The 22,636-nt window shown below is 51.9% G+C and overlaps 1 protein-coding gene and 2 pseudogenes across 1 annotated transcript in view; 1 reads left to right on the top strand and 2 right to left on the bottom strand.

Moving 5' to 3' along the window:
• Positions 1-1,926: 1,926 nt before the first annotated feature.
• The window catches only part of LOC144950267 (mitochondrial amidoxime reducing component 2-like), a 36,657-nt gene continuing 15,947 nt past the window's right edge, over positions 1,927-22,636 (top strand). The window contains exons 1-2 of the mRNA XM_078880337.1: positions 1,927-1,989; positions 2,920-3,211. Of these exons, the coding sequence (XP_078736463.1) occupies positions 2,934-3,211 (278 nt within the window). The 5' untranslated portion in view covers positions 1,927-1,989; positions 2,920-2,933. The remainder of the gene's footprint in view (positions 1,990-2,919; positions 3,212-22,636) is intronic.
• Positions 4,947-19,012, bottom strand: LOC144950349 (vascular endothelial growth factor A-like; annotated as a pseudogene).
• Positions 21,265-21,759, bottom strand: LOC144950348 (vascular endothelial growth factor A pseudogene; annotated as a pseudogene).

Raw genomic sequence — 22,636 nt, 5'->3', positions numbered from 1 at the left:
CTGACCGTTTGAGCGGGAAAACCTTGTTTACGATCCGCTTGCGAACAGCGAGTAGTTATCACCACTGCACAGTTACTGAGGGGTTGCGCAATCAGAGGGGAGGCTGAACTCGTCGCTGCCTCACCTCTCATCTCTTCCTGTATTTGCAGTGGAGCTCCGCAAATTTGACGATTTTTACTATAATAAGTAACATTTTTTTAAACTTTTTTTTAAACACGCTTTAATGAAATGTACCGTTACTAGTAATGGAATAACTCCACGACTCCAGGAAGTGGCCCCGAAGCTTGCCATAACGTAAGGGGACCATGTGCAATTACAGCCAACGTCAAGTTGAGCGTGGACAATTAGACCCAAGCCGAAACATAACGTATAAAAAAGAATGTTTAAAGTTATACATTTTTATGATAGAATGTAGTATTGTCATCAGTATGACATAAGTATACCAAGTTTGCAGTCGATACCATATTGGGAAGTGGGTTAAAATTGAGTTACAAGATTTGATAATACAAGTTCATGTATTAGGTATTGCCCTGTGAGCCATTCGGCTCTTGAATCGGGTGCAACCGCAACAAACAAAAACATGAACAAGAAAACATCTTAAAGTGAATATGTGACTAAGTGCAAACAGAAAATCCAAGAAAAGACAGCAAAATAACGCAGAAAAAGCACCGTGCACCAACGCTGTGTGCAAAATTCCCAGTGGGATGCAAGTCAAACAACAACAACAACCACAAGACAACTTAGATTAAGGCCATCAGTCTAACTCCGTACTACAACAAACAAACATGGCCAAACCAAAAAACTTTTCGAAAATCACCAAAATAAAGCCATAAAAGCAATGACACAGTGATCATAGGAACTGTGACCCAATTTTCACAATAAACGACAAACAACAGTGAGTTAAATCTTAATTTGGAGCTTTCGTGACTGCAGGAATTACTCTTGGTTCTTTCGGTAAAGTCACGTATAAAGATAAAATAATAAATTAAATAATAGCATAACTTAGCAATCTTTGAAATACGTAATCAACCAGGCTATGCGTTAATTGTGTGTTGACCGACTCTCTGTGTTGCATTACATTACATTTCTATATTTTGCTAGGTTATTTAATTTAGTGTGTCTCTCTCCCGTTCTCCTAATTTTCAAGCTTGCGTACCGTACCACGCGTCGTCCTACTCATTGACATGCTAATTTTTTCTCTGCCCCCTCCCTCTCTCCGCCCCCTCTCTCTATTTAAGGCCTCGTCACAGAGACGTTCTCTCTCTCTTTGTGCCAATGCATGTTCTCTCTCTGTGTATCTTTGTGATATCTGTCTGCTTATCTGTCTGCTTATATGTCTGTCTATAGTTTTCTGGTTACATTTTTGTTGCTATTTCTTTTATACCCGATGACGATTGCTTGTGTTGCAATCGAAACGTCGTAGTATGCTATTATTTAATTTATTATTTTATCTTTATACGTGACTTTACCGAAAGAACGAAAGAGTGAGTTAAATATTAGAGAAAGCGTGTAAAAAAATAATTGGAATCGTTCAGAAATTACACTTATAACACAGATCAGTGGAAAAATCTTAATACAGTATTTTATATATTTTCTTACTTTTCGTAACAGCTATTTTCATTGGAGTATGCCAGGTGAGAGGCTCTGTCTACCCTGCCTCCCCTGGTGTACAGCAGACAATGGAAACTCAACGTCGCCTGGTACACGAACACATCGTGAAACCGCTGGATCTAACGCGGTTGTTGATGGTAAGTTGATGCCCCAGCTGCTACCAACTCCACCACTGCGGGTGGCTCTTTAATAGTGACCCGCGGTGCACTGGACCACGTGTGTACACGCACGCTCGCGCACTGTACACGCACGCGCGCGCACTGCACACGCACTGTACGCGCACGCGCACTACGCACGCACGCGCACTGTACACGCACGCGCACGGTGGTACAAAGTCCATTCGGGGTGCTGCGATCAGCTGCGAGGTGCCTCAGGCGGGTACGTGAAGCGATCCACACGTGGACTTTCTAAAGTTTATACTCTACTACGTACTCTAGTTTATACTCTAGTTTATATTCTAGTTTATATTGTAGTTTATGCTCTAGTTCAAGCTCTAGTTCACATTCTAGTTCACATTCTAGTTTACATTCTAGTTTACATTCTAGTTTATATTCTAGGTTATATTCTAGTTTATACTCTAGTTGATACTCTAGTTGATACTCTAGTTGATACTCTAGTGGAGACTGTAGTCCCTTCGTGTACTCCACTCGTGGTTCTTCCACCAATTCTTACGTTGCTTCTGCGGCCTCGATCAGATCTCAGGCGCGTTAGACCCCAACACGAGCTGTGTGGGGCCCACTCTCGAATCTCGCTTTCTCTCGCTCTCTCTGGGGTCCTTCCTCGTGTCTTAGCACCTCCGGTTGGCTCGGTTGGCTTAAACGTGCGGTGGCAACGAAGTTCAACGTACACACACATAGACTCACATAGTCACTCACACAGTCACACAGTCACTCGCACAGTTACCCACTCGCATAGTTACTCACCCACTCACACAGTCACACAGTCACTCACACAGTTACCCACTCACACAGTCACTCAACCACTCATACAGTCACTCACCCACTCACACAGTCACTCACCCACTCACACAGTCACTCACCCACTCACACAATCACTCACCCACTCACACAGTCACTCACCCACTCTCACAGTCAATCATCCACTCGCACAGTCACTCACCCACGCACATTGTCACTCACCCACTCACATAGTCACCCACACAGTCACCCACCCACTCACACAGTCACCCACCCAACACACTCGCCCATCCTCCGATCACGTACATTATAATGCCTTCCACAGCCATCACCACCACCACCAACCACCACCTCGCGACCATGAACACCAATTCCATCTCGCCCAACCCAGAGACGACGACGACGATGATGATGATGATCTGGAGTCGGGGTCGTGGCATCACCGCCGCCGCTACCGCTGATGGTTGGAGTTGGCGCTGGGTGGCGTGGGGGGCCCTAGGGACTTCCCTGGCCGTGGGGGGCCTCTGGCTGTGGCTGAGCAAGAGGAGGAGGAGTGAGACGAGGCTGCGTGTGGGCACGGTGTCCGCCCTGGCGCTCTTCCCCGTCAAGTCGTGCCGTCCGCTGGCGCTCACCGAGGCTACGTGCGGACCCAGGGGCATGTCTCTCGGGCCCGTGAGCGACAGGCGAGTTGGGGGTCAAAGGGGATGGGGTCATGGCGTGGAACGGGGTCAGTGGGCTCATTGAAGGGGCGTTCGCACGGAGACGTCACACGGAGGCGTTCACACTGACACGCACACACGGGGGCATTTTGAAGGGTGCACTTCTCCCAAATGTAGAGTGACCCCCAGTGGCTTTGTTAGCAGAGGTCACAAACGGGTTTTGATTTCTTACCCGTACCCGGCCGCACCAGGGTCGCAAACGGGTACCCGTACCCGGCCGTACCCTACCCGTACCCGGCCGGGTATCGTGTAGGGTACGGGTATCGGGTACCTGATTGCGACCTCTGGGATGAAGCCATGTTGCAGGCGCGGGTGGGTTGATTCTAGGAACTTTGTGAGAAGAGACAAGACGTTGGGAAATGAGTGACAAACGGTGACTCACCAGTGACTCACGGCCTACCCGTACCCGGCCGCACCAGGGTCGCAAACAGGTACCCGTACCCGGCCGGGTACGGGTAGCCGGGTATCGGGTAGGGTACGGGTATCGGGTACCCGGTTGCGACCTCTGCTATTCACCTCCCTCTCTCCTGCCTCCCTCCCTCTCCCCTCTGTTTTTTTGGCCTTGATTAATCGGAATATTTATTTACACTGGAGGAATCCGAGGCACCGTCAAGCTCTTTTCGCCGATGTCCAATCCACTGCTGGATGCAGGCCTCTCCACACCATGCTGTTGCCATCTGACACGATACTACGATAAAATCCACTTTAAACACGTGCCCATGAGCAGATTTCAACTCTGTCTCTTTCGCGGATGTACTCTCTCGCGTTCCATTCCTTGGCTGTCACTCAGTCATTAGCCTTGACCATCGGACATCATCCCTTCGAGCGAAATGTCCTGCCCAAGCCCACGTGCTCTTCTGAATAGTTTAAGTGACGGCATTAACCTGCACACGCACTCTAGTCCACGTGTTCCTCTTTCTGTCTCTCAGTATTTAATAATAATAAAAACCAGAACGATGAAACCAGAGCTGAAATGTTTTGCTTTTGAATGATAGACCGATAAAATGTGACGATGTTACGATGTTGTGACATTCACTTTATGGCACGAGAGTCGAGTTATGTGATTTTAAATTGAGCCATCGATTTAAAATCACTCCCCCCCCAACCCCCACCCAACCTCCCCTCTCTCTCCCCTCCCTCTCCTGCCTCTCCTTCCCTCTCTTGCCTCTCTCCCCTTTTTTAAAATGTCAAAATAGTAAATTTATTATCCGTGACAAATTTTGCAACCGATATTCCAGTTGTCATGCATTTTGCTCATATATGAAATGCTTCGGGTGATTCCTGCTGTTTAATGATGTTGCATGCGATATGGATATCTGAAAAATATGTGATACCACGTGGTCATTTATATGTCCTTTTTGTGTTGTCATTACTTTATTACACCACAATAGTGCTCAGCTGTTGCTTCAGACACCAGACGAACGAGTCTCATGCACGCTGAGCCGACTCCTGTGGGCACACGTGGGGCCCATCAAGTGAAAGAACGCCGGGAAGATAATGCACCAGGACAAATCTTGAGCAAGTACGTCTCTGAGCAAGTACGTCTCTGCCGGGAGATGGACACCAGATAATGCACCAAGACAGATCTTGAGCAAGTACGTCTCTGAGCAAGTACGTCTCTGCCGGGAGATGGACACCAGCTTCTTTACTACACTGGGCGATTTCTTCTCCATCGGCGTTGCCGGATGGGATGGTGTTTTCATCTCCTTGGTCATTCACACCTGCAGCTGTGCTCATTCAGCTCTGGGCCCCGATGTTTGCAACATGCCACTGACAGGATACACAAGCACCTGCAGGTGTCAGGGTCTGGCCTTTCCGCGCATGGTTTGCACAAGCCGGGAGATTTTTGTCGTTCTCGTGATCTCCGCTCACATTTGGTGCGCTGCTGAAAAGACATTTCTCCATAACCTGCATTGTGGCGTGGTTTGAATTTATAAACCCGTAGAGTGATGTTGGCGGTCTCTGTGGGGAGACATTCGTGGTTCTCGTCGTTGCAACATCCAGAGCAGCGTAAGAGCGGCACGCACGACGGCCGGAAGAAGTGCTCCACCTCATCTGGATACTCGTGCAGGATGTCGATCACCGTTTCCATCGTCTGGCAGTAACTCCGCCTCATCACCTCGTTAAACTTAATCACTCCATTCTTCAGATGACTTTGTCCAGACGAAACACTCGTGGGCTGGCCCGGTGCCGTTGTGCTGGTCCCACACGTCCACAGCCAGCGAGTGCCACAGCTGCAAAGTTCAAGGTCGCCCTCAATGAGCCACTTGTAGCCACAACACAGACGAGGTCACGGCGAGGTCACGGCGAGGTCACGGCACTCCTTCCCTTCTCTCATTTATCTCTCTCACCCCTCTCCTCCCTCCGTCCCCTCCCTCCCCTCCCCCCTCCCTCCCTCCCTTCTGTTTTTTACTATCAGAAGAAGCAGAAAGATGCTCGGTTTTTTGGCACTTTGCTTCGTTCATCATGTCGTTTTTTTGCTTTTATGCCACCTTTTTTAAAATCAAAGATAATACACGGTTTTCCCGTGTAACATAAATGCCATTGTGTGCTACTGTATTCCTAGACACCAACAAGAAAATCCGCCCTCAAAAACCCATCACCAGATCCCCTGCATTCGCCACATGACACAAAGCACCCTCGGTAATCCAACGTGTCAAGAAAGATGCGACACCCCCGTCAACTGAGCGTACCAAAATTCCAGCCAGGCAGAAACCAGGGCCTTGAAGATGCGACAGTGGCTGTATAATCCGCACGGGGAAGAAATCCCGTGCGGAGATGTGTTCGTGGTCACAGTCCCATGGGCAATGCTCCAGCTCGGACCACCGTGGCGCTTGTACGATGGATTGGAGTAAAACAGCTCCCAATGAGGCCTCCTCCGCTCCCCCACACCGCACACTGCTGGCCGACGGTGTTCCGAAGCTCCTCCAGCCACGTGGCTGATGGCGCGGATTCCCTCCGGCCACCCAACGTGGTCCAGCTTCGTGACTCTCCCAACTGACCCGGAGCCCTTCCGGGCTCCCACCTATATCCCCTTTACCACGTGATCCTGTCTCCTCCCCTTCCGGACCTTCAGATCCGGCCTTCCCATAGCGCCCTGTTGGCTCCGCCCCCATTCACCTCGCTTCCGATTGGACCCGAGGTGAACGGCGGGCCCTCCCATACGCCCCCCATACTGGGCTCCGCCCCCCAATACACCGGGCCGTATGATTGGGCCAGAGCCCAGCAGCGAACCCCGTTTACGCTCGCATTACAGTAGTATAAGGTGATGATTGGACAGTGGTGCTGCCTAAATACTGGATGAAACTGCACTATTTTCAAGGTCTTTTGAGATGTAAAAACAGTCAATCCTTGACTGCGACAGTGTCCTGTCAGCTCGGGTTCTTGTAAAGGTGAAACCTTGCTGCTTTGGATGTTGCGTCCGCCACACGTCTACGAGACTGTACGTGCGGAGCACCTGCCGCAAAGTGTTCAGGACACTGCTTTTGCACTGCTCGGTGCCAGTGCGGTCGAGGACATTCGGCCTACAGTTAAAATCCCCTAAAGCAGATACTCGTCATTTGGGATATTTTTGAGATAGTTCTGTAACGCATTGGAAAAATTCCGCATCATTGATGGGTGTATAGATATTTATGAGGTGGACAGAAATGTCATTAAGTTTGATTGCTACGTTGAGGGCTCTTCCCGGTACTACCTCAACTTGGTTAACTACGGTGGGTGTAAACCCTGGTGCAAATAACGTTGCCACTCCTGAAGAATAATGAGTAATGTGACTGAACAACAAATCTCCTTTCCATTCTGTTTCTCATTCATTTTCTTCGCTGGTTGTAAGATGCGTCTCCTGCACAAAGAGCACCGAGGCTTTGTGTTTTCTTGCGAGCGACAGCACAAAGTGTCTCTTGACCGCACCTTTACACCCATTCATATTAATTGTGGCTATCTGCAGCGTTATGTGTCAGTGGAGATGTTGCCAGGTGTGTTTTCTTTCCACGTAGTTATTTGGCTCAGGAAGTACCTGATCCCTTTCCTTTCCAAATGACGACTTTCCGTGTCTCTTGAAGTCCTGCTCAATATTGAGTAGGGAGGCTATAATTGCCTCCACATTTTGCCACCTTGACAGAGCTGCAGTCACTCTTCTGAGCCATGCACTCCCTCTAAAATGTTCCATAGCTCCGACTGTGAGAATATTGGTGTCACTTCAGTCAGCTCAGCAGATGTCAGATAATACACCAAGACAAATCCTGAGCAAGTACGTCTCTGAGCAAGTACGTCTCTGAGCAAGTACGTCTCTGCCGGGAGATGAACACCAGTTTCTTTACTACACTGGGCGATTTCTTCTCCATCGGCGTTGGCGGATGGGATGATATTTTCATCTCCTTGGTCTTCCACACCTGCAGCTGTGCTCATTCAGCTCTGGGCCCCGATGTTTGCAACGGGCCACTGACAGGATACACAAGCACCTGCAGGTGTCAGGGTCTGGCCTTTCCGCGCATGGTTTGCACAAGCCGGGAGATTTTTGTCGTTCTCGTGATCTCCGCTCACATTTGGTGCGCTGCTGAAAAGACATTTCTCCATAACCTGCATTGTGGCGTAGTTTGAATTTATAAACCTGTTAAGTGATGTTGGCGGTCTCTGTGGGGAGACATTCGTGGTTCTCGTCGTTGCAACATCCAGAGCAGCATAAGAGCGGCACGCACGACGGCGGTCTCTGTGGGGAGACATTCGTGGTTCTCGTCATTACAGCATCCAGCGCAGCGTAAGAGCGGCACGCACTACGGCGGTCTCTGTGGGGAGACATTTGTGGTTCTCGTCATTGCAGCATCCAGAGCAGCGTAAGAGCGGCACGCACGACGGCGGTCTCTGTGGGGAGACATTCGTGGTTCTCGTCATTACACCATCCAGAGCAGCGTAAGAGCGGCACGCACGACGGCGGTCTCTGTGGGGAGACATTCGTGGTTCTCGTCATTACACCATCCAGAGCAGCGTAAGAGCGGCACGCACGACGGCGGTCTCTGTGGGGAGACATTCGTGGTTCTCGTCATTACACCATCCAGAGCAGCGTAAGAGCGGCACGCACTACGGCGGTCTCTGTGGGGAGACATTCGTGGTTCTCGTCATTGCAGCATCCAGAGCAGCGTAAGAGCGGCACGCACGACGGCGGTCTCTGTGGGGAGACATTCGTGGTTCTCGTCATTACACCATCCAGAGCAGCGTAAGAGCGGCACGCACGACGGCGGTCTCTGTGGGGAGACATTCGTGGTTCTCGTCATTGCAGCATCCAGAGCAGCATAAGAGCGGCACGCACGACGGCGGTCTCTGTGGGGAGACATTCGTGGTTCTCGTCATTGCACCATCCAGAGCAGCGTAAGAGCGGCACGCACGACGGCGGTCTCTGTGGGGAGACATTCGTGATTCTCGTCATTGCAGCATCCAGAGCAGCGTAAGAGCGGCACGCACGACGGCGGTCTCTGTGGGGAGACATTCGTGGTTCTCGTCATTACACCATCCAGAGCAGCGTAAGAGCGGCACGCACGACGGCGGTCTGTGTGGGGAGACATTCGTGGTTCTCGTCATTGCAGCATCCAGAGCAGCGTGAGAGCGGCACGCACGACGGCGGTCTCTGTGGGGAGACATTCGTGATTCTCGTCATTACACCATCCAGAGCAGCGTAAGAGCGGCACGCACGACGGCGGTCTGTGTGGGGAGACATTCGTGGTTCTCGTCATTGCAGCATCCAGAGCAGCGTAAGAGCGGCATGCACTACGGAGGTCTCTGTGGGGAGACATTCGTGATTCTCGTCATTGCACCATCCAGAGCAGCGTAAGAGCGGCACGCACGACGGCGGTCTCTGTGGGGAGACATTCGTGATTCTCGTCATTGCACCATCCAGAGCAGCGTAAGAGCGGCACGCACGACGGCCGTCTCTGTGGGGAGACATTCGTGATTCTCGTCATTGCACCATCCAGAGCAGCGTAAGAGCGGCACGCACTACGGCGGTCTCTGTGGGGAGACATTCGTGATTCTCGTCATTGCACCATCCAGAGCAGCGTAAGAGCGGCACGCACGACGGCGGTCTCTGTGGGGAGACATTCGTGATTCTCGTCATTGCACCATCCAGAGCAGCGTAAGAGCGGTACGCACGACGGCGGTCTCTGTGGGGAGACATTCGTGATTCTCGTCATTGCACCATCCAGAGCAGCGTAAGAGCGGCACGCACGACTGCGGTCTCTGTGGGGAGACATTCGTGATTCTCGTCATTGCACCATCCAGAGCAGCGTAAGAGCGGCACGCACGACGGCGGTCTCTGTGGGGAGACATTCGTGATTCTCGTCATTGCACCATCCAGAGCAGCGTAAGAGCGGCACGCACGACGGCGGTCTCTGTGGGGAGACATTCGTGGTTCTCGTCATTGCAGCATCCAGAGCAGCGTAAGAGCGGCACGCACTACGGCGGTCTCTGTGGGGAGACATTCGTGATTCTCGTCATTGCACCATCCAGAGCAGCGTAAGAGCGGCACGCACGACGGCGGTCTCTGTGGGGAGACATTCGTGATTCTCGTCATTACACCATCCAGAGCAGCGTAAGAGCGGCACGCACGACGGCGGTCTCTGTGGGGAGACATTCGTGATTCTCGTCATTGCACCATCCAGAGCAGCGTAAGAGCGGCACGCACGACGGCGGTCTCTGTGGGGAGACATTCGTGATTCTCGTCATTGCACCATCCAGAGCAGCGTAAGAGCGGCACGCACGACGGCGGTCTCTGTGGGGAGACATTCGTGATTCTCGTCATTGCACCATCCAGAGCAGCGTAAGAGCGGCACGCACGATGGCGGTCTCTGTGGGGAGACATTCGTGATTGTCGTCATTGCACCATCCAGAGCAGCGTAAGAGCGGCACGCATGACGGCGGTCTCTGTGGGAAGACATTCGTGATTCTCGTCATTGCACCATCCAGAGCAGCGTAAGAGCGGCACGCACGACGGCGGTCCTTGTGGGGAGACATTCGTGGTTCTCGTCATTGCACCATCCAGAGCAGCGTAAGAGCGGCACGCACGACGGCGGTCTCTGTGGGGAGACATTCGTGATTCTCGTCATTGCACCATCCAGAGCAGCGTAAGAGCGGCACGCACGATGGCGGTCTCTGTGGGGAGACATTCGTGATTCTCGTCATTGCAGCATCCAGAGCAGCGTAAGAGCGGCACGCACGACGGCGGTCTCTGTGGGGAGACATTCGTGATTCTCGTCATTGCACCATCCAGAGCAGCGTAAGAGCGGCACGCACGACGGCGGTCTCTGTGGGGAGACATTCGTGATTCTCGTCATTACACCATCCAGAGCAGCGTAAGAGCGGCACGCACGACAGCGGTCTCTGTGGGGAGACATTCGTGATTCTCGTCATTACACCATCCAGAGCAGCGTAAGAGCGGCACGCACGACGGCGGTCTCTGTGGGGAGACATTCGTGATTCTCGTCATTACACCATCCAGAGCAGCGTAAGAGCGGCACGCACGACGGCGGTCTCTGTGGGGAGACATTCGTGGTTCTCGTCATTGCAGCATCCAGAGCAGCGTAAGAGCGGCACGCACTACGGCGGTCTCTGTGGGGAGACATTCGTGATTCTCGTCATTGCACCATCCAGAGCAGCGTAAGAGCGGCACGCACGACGGCGGTCTCTGTGGGGAGACATTCGTGATTCTCGTCATTACACCATCCAGAGCAGCGTAAGAGCGGCACGCACGACGGCGGTCTCTGTGGGGAGACATTCGTGGTTCTCGTCATTGCAGCATCCAAAGCAGCGTAAGAGCGGCACGCACGACGGCGGTCTCTGTGGGGAGACATTCGTGGTTCTCGTCATTGCAGCATCCAGAGCAGCGTAAGAGCGGCACGCACTACGGCGGTCTCTGTGGGGAGACATTCGTGATTCTCGTCATTGCACCATCCAGAGCAGCGTAAGAGCGGCACGCACGACGGCGGTCTCTGTGGGGAGACATTCGTGATTCTCGTCATTACACCATCCAGAGCAGCGTAAGAGCGGCACGCACGACGGCGGTCTCTGTGGGGAGACATTCGTGGTTCTCGTCATTGCAGCATCCAGAGCAGCGTAAGAGCGGCACGCACGACGGCGGTCTCTGTGGGGAGACATTCGTGATTCTCGTCATTGCACCATCCAGAGCAGCGTAAGAGCGGCACGCACGACGGCGGTCTCTGTGGGGAGACATTCGTGATTCTCGTCATTACACCATCCAGAGCAGCGTAAGAGCGGCACGCACGACGGCGGTCTGTGTGGGGAGACATTCGTGATTCTCATCATTGTACCATCCAGAGCAGCGTAAGAGCGGCACGCACGACGGCGGTCTCTGTGGGGAGACATTCGTGATTCTCGTCATTACACCATCCAGAGCAGCGTAAGAGCGGCACGCACGACGGCGGTCTGTGTGGGGAGACATTCGTGGTTCTCGTCATTGCAGCATCCAGAGCAGCGTAAGAGCGGCACGCACGACGGAGGTCTCTGTGGGGAGACATTCGTGATTCTCGTCATTGCACCATCCAGAGCAGCGTAAGAGCGGCACGCACGACGGCGGTCTCTGTGGGGAGACATTCGTGATTCTCGTCATTGCACCATCCAGAGCAGCGTAAGAGCGGCACGCACGACGGCGGTCTCTGTGGGGAGACATTCGTGATTCTCGTCATTGCACCATCCAGAGCAGCGTAAGAGCGGCACGCACGATGGCGGTCTCTGTGGGGAGACATTCGTGATTCTCGTCATTGCACCATCCAGAGCAGCGTAAGAGCGGCACGCACGACGGCGGTCTCTGTGGGAAGACATTCGTGATTCTCGTCATTGCACCATCCAGAGCAGCGTAAGAGCGGCTCGCACGACGGCGGTCCTTGTGGGGAGACATTCGTGGTTCTCGTCATTGCACCATCCAGAGCAGCGTAAGAGCGGCACGCACGACGGCGGTCTCTGTGGGGAGACATTCGTGATTCTCGTCATTGCACCATCCAGAGCAGCGTAAGAGCGGCACGCACGACGGCGGTTTCTGTGGGGAGACATTCGTGATTCTCGTCATTGCACCATCCAGAGCAGCGTAAGAGCGGCACGCACGACGGCGGTCTCTGTGGGGAGACATTCGTGATTCTCGTCATTGCACCATCCAGAGCAGCGTAAGAGCGGCACGCACGACGGCGGTCTCTGTGGGGAGACATTCGTGGTTCTCGTCATTGCAGCATCCAGAGCAGCGTAAGAGCGCCACGCACGACGGCGGTCTCTGTGGGGAGACATTCGTGATTCTCGTCATTGCACCATCCAGAGCAGCGTAAGAGCGGCACGCACGACGGCGGTCTCTGTGGGAAGACATTCGTGATTCTCGTCATTACACCATCCAGAGCAGCGTAAGAGCGGCACGCACGACGGCGGTCTCTGTGGGGAGACATTCGTGATTCTCGTCATTGCACCATCCAGAGCAGCGTAAGAGCGGCACGCACGACGGCGGTCTCTGTGGGGAGACATTCGTGATTCTCGTCATTGCACCATCCAGAGCAGCGTAAGAGCGGCACGCACGACGGCGGTCTCTGTGGGGAGACATTCGTGATTCTCGTCATTACACCATCCAGAGCAGCGTAAGAGCGGCACGCACGACGGCGGTCTCTGTGGGGAGACATTCGTGATTCTCGTCATTGCACCATCCAGAGCAACGTAAGAGCGGCACGCACGACGGCGGTCTCTGTGGGGAGACATTCGTGGTTCTCGTCATTGCAGCATCCAGAGCAGCGTAAGAGCGGCACGCACTACGGCGGTCTCTGTGGGGAGACATTCATGATTCTCGTCATTGCACCATCCAGAGCAGCTTAAGAGCGGCACGCACGACGGCGGTCTCTGTGGGGAGACATTCGTGATTCTCGTCATTGCACCATCCAGAGCAGCGTAAGAGCGGCACGCACGACGGCGGTCTCTGTGGGGAGACATTCGTGGTTCTCGTCATTGCAGCATCCAGAGCAGCGTAAGAGCGGCACGCACTACGGCGGTCTCTGTGGGGAGACATTCGTGATTCTCGTCATTGCACCATCCAGAGCAGCGTAAGAGCGGCACGCACGACGGCGGTCTCTGTGGGGAGACATTCGTGATTCTCGTCATTACACCATCCAGAGCAGCGTAAGAGCGGCACGCACGACGGCGGTCTCTGTGGGGAGACATTCGTGGTTCTCGTCATTGCACCATCCAGAGCAGCGTAAGAGCGGCACGCACTACGGCCGGAAGAAGTGCTCCACCTCATCTGGATACTCGTGCAGGATGTCGATCACCGTTTCCATCGGCTGGCAGTAACTCCGCCTCATCACCTCGTTAAACTTAATCACTCCATTCTTCAGATGACTTTGTCCAGACGAAACACTCGTGGGCTGGCCCGGTGCCGTTGTGCTGGTCCCACACGTCCACAGCCAGCGCCCTCAATGAGCCACTTGTAGCCACAACACAGACGAGGTCACGGCACTCCTTCCTCTCTCTCATTTCTCTCTCTCACCCCTCTCCTCCCTCCGTCTACTCCCTCCCCTCCCCCCTCCCTCCCCACCCTCCCTCCCCTCCCTCCTGTTTTTTTACTATCAGAAGAAGCAGAAAGATGCTCGGTTTTTCGGCACTTTGCTTCGTTCATCATGTTGTTTTTTGCTTTTATGCCCCCTTTTTTGAATCAAAGATAATACACGGTTTTCCCATGTAACATAAATGCAATTGTGTGCTACTGTGTTCCTAGACACCAACAAGAAAATCCGCCCTCAAAAACCCATCACCAGATCCCCTGCATTTGTCACATTACACAAAGCACCCTCGGTAGTACAACTTGTCAAGAAAGATGCGACACCCCCCCCCTGTCAACTGAACGTACCGAAATTCCAGCCAGGCAGAAACCAGGGCTTTGAAGATGCGACAGTGGCTGTATAATCCGCACAGGGAAGAAACCCCTTGCAGAAATGTGTACATGGTCACAGCAGTCCCATGGGCAATGCTCCAGCTTGGACCACCGTGGCGCTTGTACGATGGATTGGAGTAAAACAGCTCCCAATGAGGCCTCACGTGATCACTGCAAGGCATCGTCTCCCTCCAAGCGTAGCCTTTGCGTGATGTTATTATTTGTCGGTGGTGAAATTCGACCATTTGGGCGTACAGCTTCTTCCGGTCTACATCTGAGAAGCACCCCTCCTGGTCATTCCCTGAGGTGTGCCCCCAGTGCTGCTGTGAAGAAGAGATTTGAGTGTGCTTCCTTGCTGGGGCGACATTCAGTTTTGGTGGCACTGGGCCACTGCTAGCTGACTCGTCACCAGTACTCACAGCAGATGCGCTCCCCACTGCTGTTGAGAAAGACCTTCGCACATAATTCACGAGTTTTGCAGCAAGTCTCACTGAATGCTTCCGGCCATTGCAGCTATCCCGGTCGGGAGAAGCCACTGCTCCTCCGTGCCTGGTCTCACCAAATCGCCCACCCTCGTGACACGTGCGTCTACCATGCGTTTCTCCACGGCAGGGCCCACGAGAGAGGGTAGTGCCATGTTTGGGTTCCGTAACAGCGGCTCGTGAGCTAATTCTGATGCTGACCGAGGTTTATTCACAGTGACAAGGAAACTCCAGGTATGTCGGATACTCCTGTAGAAGTGGGGAATGCGCGTGAGTGGAATACCCGTAATGTCCATAAAGAAGGGCTGCTTGCTGCACTGAAGGCCCCTGAGGTTATTTAGAATAAAAGATGCTGTGGAACACTACATGGGTGATGGGGCCGTGTAGAGAAACCTCTGTACGGCTTGTAGACGAAATGTTGAGAGCTGGCTCCGTACACACACCAGACCTTGCCCGCCTTCCCGCAGTGGCAAGGCCAAGATGCCAGCAGCCACACGGTGCTTCCTCTGAGACCAGAAGAAGGCAGCTATCATTCTCTGAAGTTTCGCTATCAGGTATGCGGGTGGAGTGAGGGAAAAGAAGCGGTGCCACAAGGTGGATGCAATTAACTGGTTTACCACCAGGGTTTTTCCTCTAAATGTGAGAGACTTGCACAGGCGCCCCCAAGGTTCCGGTCGTTTCCTCACCTTCTCTTCAAAGAAATCCCAATTTTCCTGCAGTGGTTTTTCTCCGTGTCCCAGGAGCACACCGAGATTGTGAAGACGCTCTTTGCTCCACGTTATTGTCTTGGCCAACTGAAGGAACCGGGCTTCGTCCCACTCCCCAACAAGCAGCCCACTGCACTTCTCCTAGTTTATCCTGGAGGAGGACGCACGGGAGTGAACCTCTTGGCACTCGTCCAGCCGTTCCATGTCGTCAAAACTCAATAAAAAAAGGAGAATGTCATCGGCATATGCTGTGAGGGTCACTCTCATACTGGGCTCCTTTACAGTCAGTCCGGTGAGTCGGCGTCGAAGTAGATGCAGAAAAGTCTCCACGACGAGGGTGTAGAGCTGTCCTGACGTAGTAGAGCCCTGCCTGATACCTCTTTTGAAATGTATAGGAGCAATTAGTCCACCATTAACTTTAACTAGACAATGAGCCATGTTGTACGGCAACTTAATTCTATGAAGCGAATCCCAAAACCAAAAGCTTTTAGAGTGCCAAGAAGATACTGGTGATCAACCCTGTCAAAGGCTTTCTCTTGACCAAGGGAGAGAAAGGCAAGCGGAAAGTTCAAATGCTCCGACAGACTGATCAAATCTCTGACTCGGAAAATCCCATCATGGATGGTCTTTTCTGGAACAGTGTATGCCTGGTCATTGGCAATAACCTGAGCCAGCACCCTCTTAAGCCTTGCAGACGCAGCTTTCGTGAGAATCTTATAATCTGTGCTCAGCACTGAGACTGGACGCCAATTTTTGAGGTACCTGAGGTCACCCTTTTTTGGAATCAGTGTGAGCACGGCTCTCCTCCAGGACTGAGGCATCACGTTGGTCTCCACTGCTTCATCTAGAACAGCTTTGTAATCCTTGCGTATGGAGTGCCAAAAATGGTGATAAAACTCTCCTGTCAGCCCATAAACCCCTGGGGATTTGTTCCTGGCCAGGGCACTCACTGCCATGTCTGTCACTTTGTTTGACCTCTTCTTCTAGAAGGTCCCTGTCTTCTTCGCCCAAAGTAGGCAGGTCCTTCCAGATTTCATTCTGGGCCACTGTGGATATATGCTCTGGAGAAAAGAGATTTACATAATACTGTGCTGCAGTTGTAGCTATTTGATCATTGTTTGAAACAAGGAGCCCCTTGTCATCAAATACATTCTCCATAGCTTTGCGTCTACAATTTTGCTTCCCTAATGAGAAGAAAAATGTCGCGCAAGAGTCCATATCAAGGGTATCTTTAAAACAAGAGCGAATAAATGCCCCTTTTGCCTTTTATTTATGCAACCCTTTTAGATACTCTAGGGTTTCCACATTCTTCAAGTAGGCCTGGATTGTCCCTAACCTTCCGCCTTCACTCTAAATTATGGTCCCTGTTCTCTAGCTCACAAATGTTTTGGTCAATATTTTTTGTTTTTCTCCAGGCATACAACTGACGCAGTTTTTTTTATGTGTACTTTCCCTATGCCCCACTATTGTGTTAGGATATTAAACAAATCTTTCTTTCCCTGCCACTCCACCCAGAAGACCCCAAAAAGATCATTGAAGGTGGTGTCTTGAAAAAGGGCATTATTGAAATGCCAGTATGCCGATCCCCTTGGGACTCCTCGTATTTTAATTTTAAGTAGTGTAATAAAAGACTTCGTCACACACTGCTGGTCTCCATTGCGCTTTTATTTAGCTTCTTGCTCGCAACCCGCTGGCCCTGACCGCGGACCAGCGTCTCCTCACGCGCGCCCCGCACGCGCTTCCTCGTCAGTCCTTCCGCTCCCCCACTCCGCACACTGCTGGCCGACGGTGTGCCGAAGCTCCTCCAGCCACGTGGCTGATGGCGCGGATCCCCTCCGGCCACCCAACGTGGTCCAGCTTCTTCACTCCAACAACTGACCTGGAGCCCTTCCGGACTCCCACCTATATCCCCTTTACCACGTGATCCTGTCTCCTCCCCTTCCGGACCGTTAGATCCGGCCTTCCCATAGCGCCCTGCTGGCTCCACCCCCATTCACCTCGCTTCCGATTGGACCCGAGGTGAACGGCGGGCCCTCCGCCCCCAAATACCCCGGGCCGTATGATTGGGCCAGAGCCCAGCAGCGAACCCCGTTTACGCTCGCATTACAGTAGTATAAGGTGATGATTGGACAGTGGTGCTGCCTGAATACTGGATGAAACTGCACTATTTTCAAGGTCTTTTGAGATGTAAAAACGGTCAATCCTTGACTGCGACAGTGTCCTGTCAGCTCGGGTTCTTGTAAAGGTGAAACCTTGCTGCTTTGGATGTTGCATCCGCCACACGTCTACGAGACTGTACGTGTGGAGCACCTGCCGCAAGGTGTTCAGGACACTGCTTTTGCACTACTCGGTGCCAGTGCAGTCGAGGACATTCAGCCTACAGTTGAAATCCCCCAAAAGCAGACACTCGTCATTTGGGATGTTTTTGAGATAGTTCTGTAACGCATTGGAAAAATTCCGCATCATTGATGGGTGTATAGATGTTTATGAGGTGGACAAAAATGTCATTAAGTTTGATTGTTACGTTGAGGGCTCTTCCCGGTACTACCTCAACTTGGTTAACTACGGTGGGTGTAAACCCTGGTGCAAATAACGTTGCCACTCCTGAAGAACAATGAGTAAGGTGACTGAAAAACAAATCTTCTTTCCATTCTGTTTCTCATTCATTTTCTTCGCTGGTTGTAAGATGCGTCTCCTGCACAAAGAGCACCGAGGCTTTGTGTATTTTTGCGAGCAACAGCACAAAGTGTCTCTTGACCACACCTCTACACCCATTCATATTAATTGTGGCTATCTGCAGCATTATGTGTCAGTGGAGTTGTTGCCAGGTGTGTTTTCTTTCCACGTAGTTATTTGGCTCAGGAAGTACCTGATCCTTTCCTTTCCAGATGACCACTTTCCGTGTCTCTTGAAGTCCTGCTCAATATTGAGTAGGGAGGCTATAATTGCCTCCACATTTTGCCACCTTGACAGAGCTGCAGTCACTCTTTTGAGCCATACACTCCCTCTAAAATGTTCCATAGCTCCGACTGTGAGAATATTGGTGCCACTTCAGTCAGCTCAGCAGATGTCAGATAATACACCAAGACAAATCCTGAGCAAGTACGTCTCTGAGCAAGTACGTTTCTGCCGGGAGATGAACACCAGTTTCTTTACGACACTGGACGATTTCTTCTCCATCGGCGTTGGCGGATGGGATGGTATTTTCATCTCCTTGGTCTTTCACACCTGCAGCTGTGCTTATTCAGCTCTGGGCCCCGATGTTTGCAACGTGCCACTGACCGCTTACACAAGCACCTGCAGGTGTCAGGGTCTGGCCTTTCCGCGCATGGTTTGCACAAGCCCGGAGATTTTTGTCGTTCTCGTGATCTCCGCTCACATTTGGTGCGCTGCTGAAAAGACATTTCTCCATAACCTGCATTGTGGCGTAGTTTGAATTTATAAACCCGTAGAGTGATGTTGGCGGTTTCTGTGGGGAGAAATTCGTGGTTCTCGTCGTTGCAACATCCAGAGCAGCATAAGAGCGGCACGCACGACGGCGGTCTCTGGGGAGACATTCGTGGTTCTCGTCGTTGCAACATCCAGAGCAGCATAAGAGCGGCACGCACTACGGCCGGAAGAAGTGCTCCACCTCATCTGGATACTCGTGCAGGATGTCGATCACCGTTTCCATCGGCTGGCAGTAACTCCACCTCATCACCTCGTTAAACTTAATCACTCCATTCTTCAGATGACTTTGTCCAGACGAAACACTCGTGGGCTGGCCCGGTGCCGTTGTGCTGGTCCCACACGTCCACAGCCAGCGAGTGCCACAGCTGCAAAGTTCAAGGTCGCCCTCAATGAGCCACTTGTAGCCACAACACAGGCGAGGTCACGGCGAGGTCACGGTGAGGTCACGGCACTCCTTCCCTTCTCTCATTTATCTCTCTCACCCCTCTCCTCCCTCCCTCCCCTCCCTACTGTTTTTTACTATCAGAAGAAGCAGAAAGAAGCTCGGTTTTTCGGCACTTTGCTTCATTCATCATGTCGTTTTTTTGCTTTTATGCCACCTTTTTTAAATCAAAGATAATACACGGTTTTCCCGTGTAACATAAATGCCATTGTGTGCTACTGTATTCCTAGACACCAACAAGAAAATCCGCCCTCAAAAACCCATCACCAGATCCCCTGCATTCGCCACATGACACAAAGCACCCTCGGTAATCCAACGTGTCAAGAAAGATGCGACACCCCCGTCAACTGAGCGTACCAAAATTCCAGCCAGGCAGAAACCAGGGCCTTGAAGATGCGACAGTGGCTGTATAATCCGCACAGGGAAGAAATCCCGTGCGGAGATGTGTTCGTGGTCACAGTCCCATGGGCAATGCTCCAGCTCGGACCACCGTGGCGCTTGTACGATGGATTGGAGTAAAACAGCTCCCAACGAGGCCTCCTCCGCTCCCCCACTCCGCACACTGCTGGCCGACGGTGTGCCGAAGCTCCTCCAGCCACGTGGCTGATGGCGCGGATTCCCTCCGGCCACCCAACGTGGTCCAGCTTCGTGACTCTCCCAACTGACCCGGAGCCCTTCCGGGCTCCCACCTATATCCCCTTTACCACGTGATCCTGTCTCCTCCCCTTCCGGACCGTCAGATCCGGCCTTCCCATAGCGCCCTGTTGGCTCCGCCCCCATTCACCTCGCTTCCGATTGGACCCGAGGTGAACGGCGGGCCCTCCCATACGCCCCCCATACTGGGCTCCGCCCCCCAATACACCGGGCCGTATGATTGGGCCAGAGCCCAGCAGCGAACCCCGTTTACGCTCGCATTACAGTAGTATAAGGTGATGATTGGACAGTGGTGCTGCCTAAATACTGGATGAAACTGCACTATTTTCAAGGTCTTTTGAGATGTAAAAACGGTCAATCCTTGACTGCGACAGTGTCCTGTCAGCTCGGGTTCTTGTAAAGGTGAAACCTTGCTGCTTTGGATGTTGCGTCCGCCACACGTCTACGAGACTGTACGTGCGGAGCACCTGCCGCAAAGTGTTCAGGACACTGCTTTTGCACTGCTTGGTGCCAGTGCGGTCGAGGACATTCGGCCTACAGTTAAAATCCCCTAAAGCAGATACTCGTCATTTGGGATATTTTTGAGATAGTTCTGTAACGCATTGGAAAAATTCCGCATCATTGATGGGTGTATAGATATTTATGAGGTGGACAGAAATGTCATTAAGTTTGATTGCTACGTTGAGGGCTCTTCCCGGTACTACCTCAACTTGGTTAACTACGGTGGGTGTAAACCCTGGTGCAAATAACGTTGCCACTCCTGAAGAATAATGAGTAATGTGACTGAAAAACAAATCTCCTTTCCATTCTGTTTCTCATTCATTTTCTTCGCTGGTTGTAAGATGCGTCTCCTGCACAAAGAGCACCGAGGCTTTGTGTTTTCTTGCGAGCGACAGCACATAGTGTCTCTTGACCGCACCTCTACACCCATTCATATTAATTGTGGCTATCTGCAGCATTATGTGTCAGTGGAGATGTTGCCAGGTGTGTTTTCTTTCCACGTAGTTATTTGGCTCAGGAAGTACCTGATCCCTTTCCTTTCCAAATGACGACTTTCCGTGTCGCTTGAAGTCCTGCTCAATATTGAGTAGGGAGGCTATAATTGCCTCCACATTTTGCCACCTTGACAGAGCTGCAGTCACTCTTCTGAGCCATGCACTCCCTCTAAAATGTTCCATAGTTCCGACTGTGAGAATATTGGTGCCACTTCAGTCAGCTCAGCAGATGTCAGATAATACACCAAGACAAATCCTGAGCAAGTACGTCTCTGAGCAAGTACGTCTCTGAGCAAGTACGTCTCTGCCGGGAGATGAACACCAGTTTGTTTACTACACTGGGCGATTTCTTCTCCATCGGCGTTGGCGGATGGGATGGTATTTTCATCTCCTTGGTCTTTCACACCTGCAGCTGTGCTCATTCAGCTCTTAGCCCCGATGTTTGCAATGTGCCACTGACAGGATACACAAGCACCTGCAGGTGTCAGTGTCTGGCCTTTCCACGCATGGTTTGCACAAGCCGGGAGATTTTTGTCGTTCTCGTGATCTCCGCTCACATTTGGTGCGCTGCTGAAAAGACATTTCTCCATAACCTGCATTGTGGCGTAGTTTGAATTTATAAACCCGTAGAGTGATGTTGGCGGTCTCTGTGGGGAGACATTCGTGGTTCTCGTCATTGCAGCATCCAGCGCAGCGTAAGAGCGGCACGCACTACGGCCGGAAGAAGTGCTCCACCTCATCTGGATACTCGTGCAGGATGTCGATCACCGTTTCCATCGTCTGGCATTAACTCCGCGTCATCACCTCGTCAAACTTCATCACTCCATTCTTCAGATGACTTTGTCCAGACGAAACACTCGTGGGCTGGCCCGGTGCCATTGTGCTGGTCCCACACGTCCACAGCCAGCGAGTACCACAGCTGCAAAGTTCAAGGTCGCCCTCAATGAGCCACTTGTAGCCACAACACAGACGAGGTCACGGCGAGGTCACGGCGAGGTCATGGCGAGGTCACGGCACTTCTTCCCCTCTCTCATTTTTCTCTCCTCCCTCTCCCTCTGTCCCCTCCCTGCCCTCCCTCCCTCCCCTCCATCCCCTTAATGGAGTCTGAAAAGATGTCAAGCGCCATCTTTTCAGACTCCATGAAGAAAATCACCTTTCCGCTCATTTTGGAGGCATACTTTATTGAGCCTTCGGGCACGATGGTGCCCAGCGCTTCCACGTAGACTTCGATCGGGACATCGGTGGAAGCCGAGCAGCGGATTCCAGCCTTGCGTGGAGGCGCCAGCTGCTGCTGCTGCAGGCGCCTTGCAGGCCCCAGAGACTATCCTTGCATAGGCGCGGTAGCTTTTGCATACATTGTTACGGGTCGGGTGGACATTTTCCCCGTTTGTGGGATATGTTACACACATGACTATTAAAGCTAGCCTCTATTTTTTCAGTAGCCAGGATAAAAAAAAACATTTTTAAATAGTGATATGAAGATGGTCTATTCTGTGTTATTAACCAGCGTAATACTATTACTGCTATTCACTGCTATTCACGCAGAGCTCTCTTGGAGAAAAAGTGAAACATGTTATAGTATACTCTTAGTTCTTTCGGTAAAGTCACGTAGATGACTTTACCTACGTGACTTTACCGAAAGAACTAAGAGTATGAATCCTTGCAGTCACGAAAGCTTCAAATCTAGAATTAATACATGTTATAGTCTTCAGTATTTTACAAGAGAAGAAAAAAAGAAAAATGTAGAAAAAGAAGC

This window comes from Lampetra fluviatilis, chromosome 57 (genome assembly GCF_964198595.1).
Source record: "Lampetra fluviatilis chromosome 57, kcLamFluv1.1, whole genome shotgun sequence".
Classification (NCBI taxonomy): domain Eukaryota; kingdom Metazoa; phylum Chordata; class Hyperoartia; order Petromyzontiformes; family Petromyzontidae; genus Lampetra; species Lampetra fluviatilis.
This window is presented reverse-complemented; position numbering and strand designations above follow the sequence as displayed.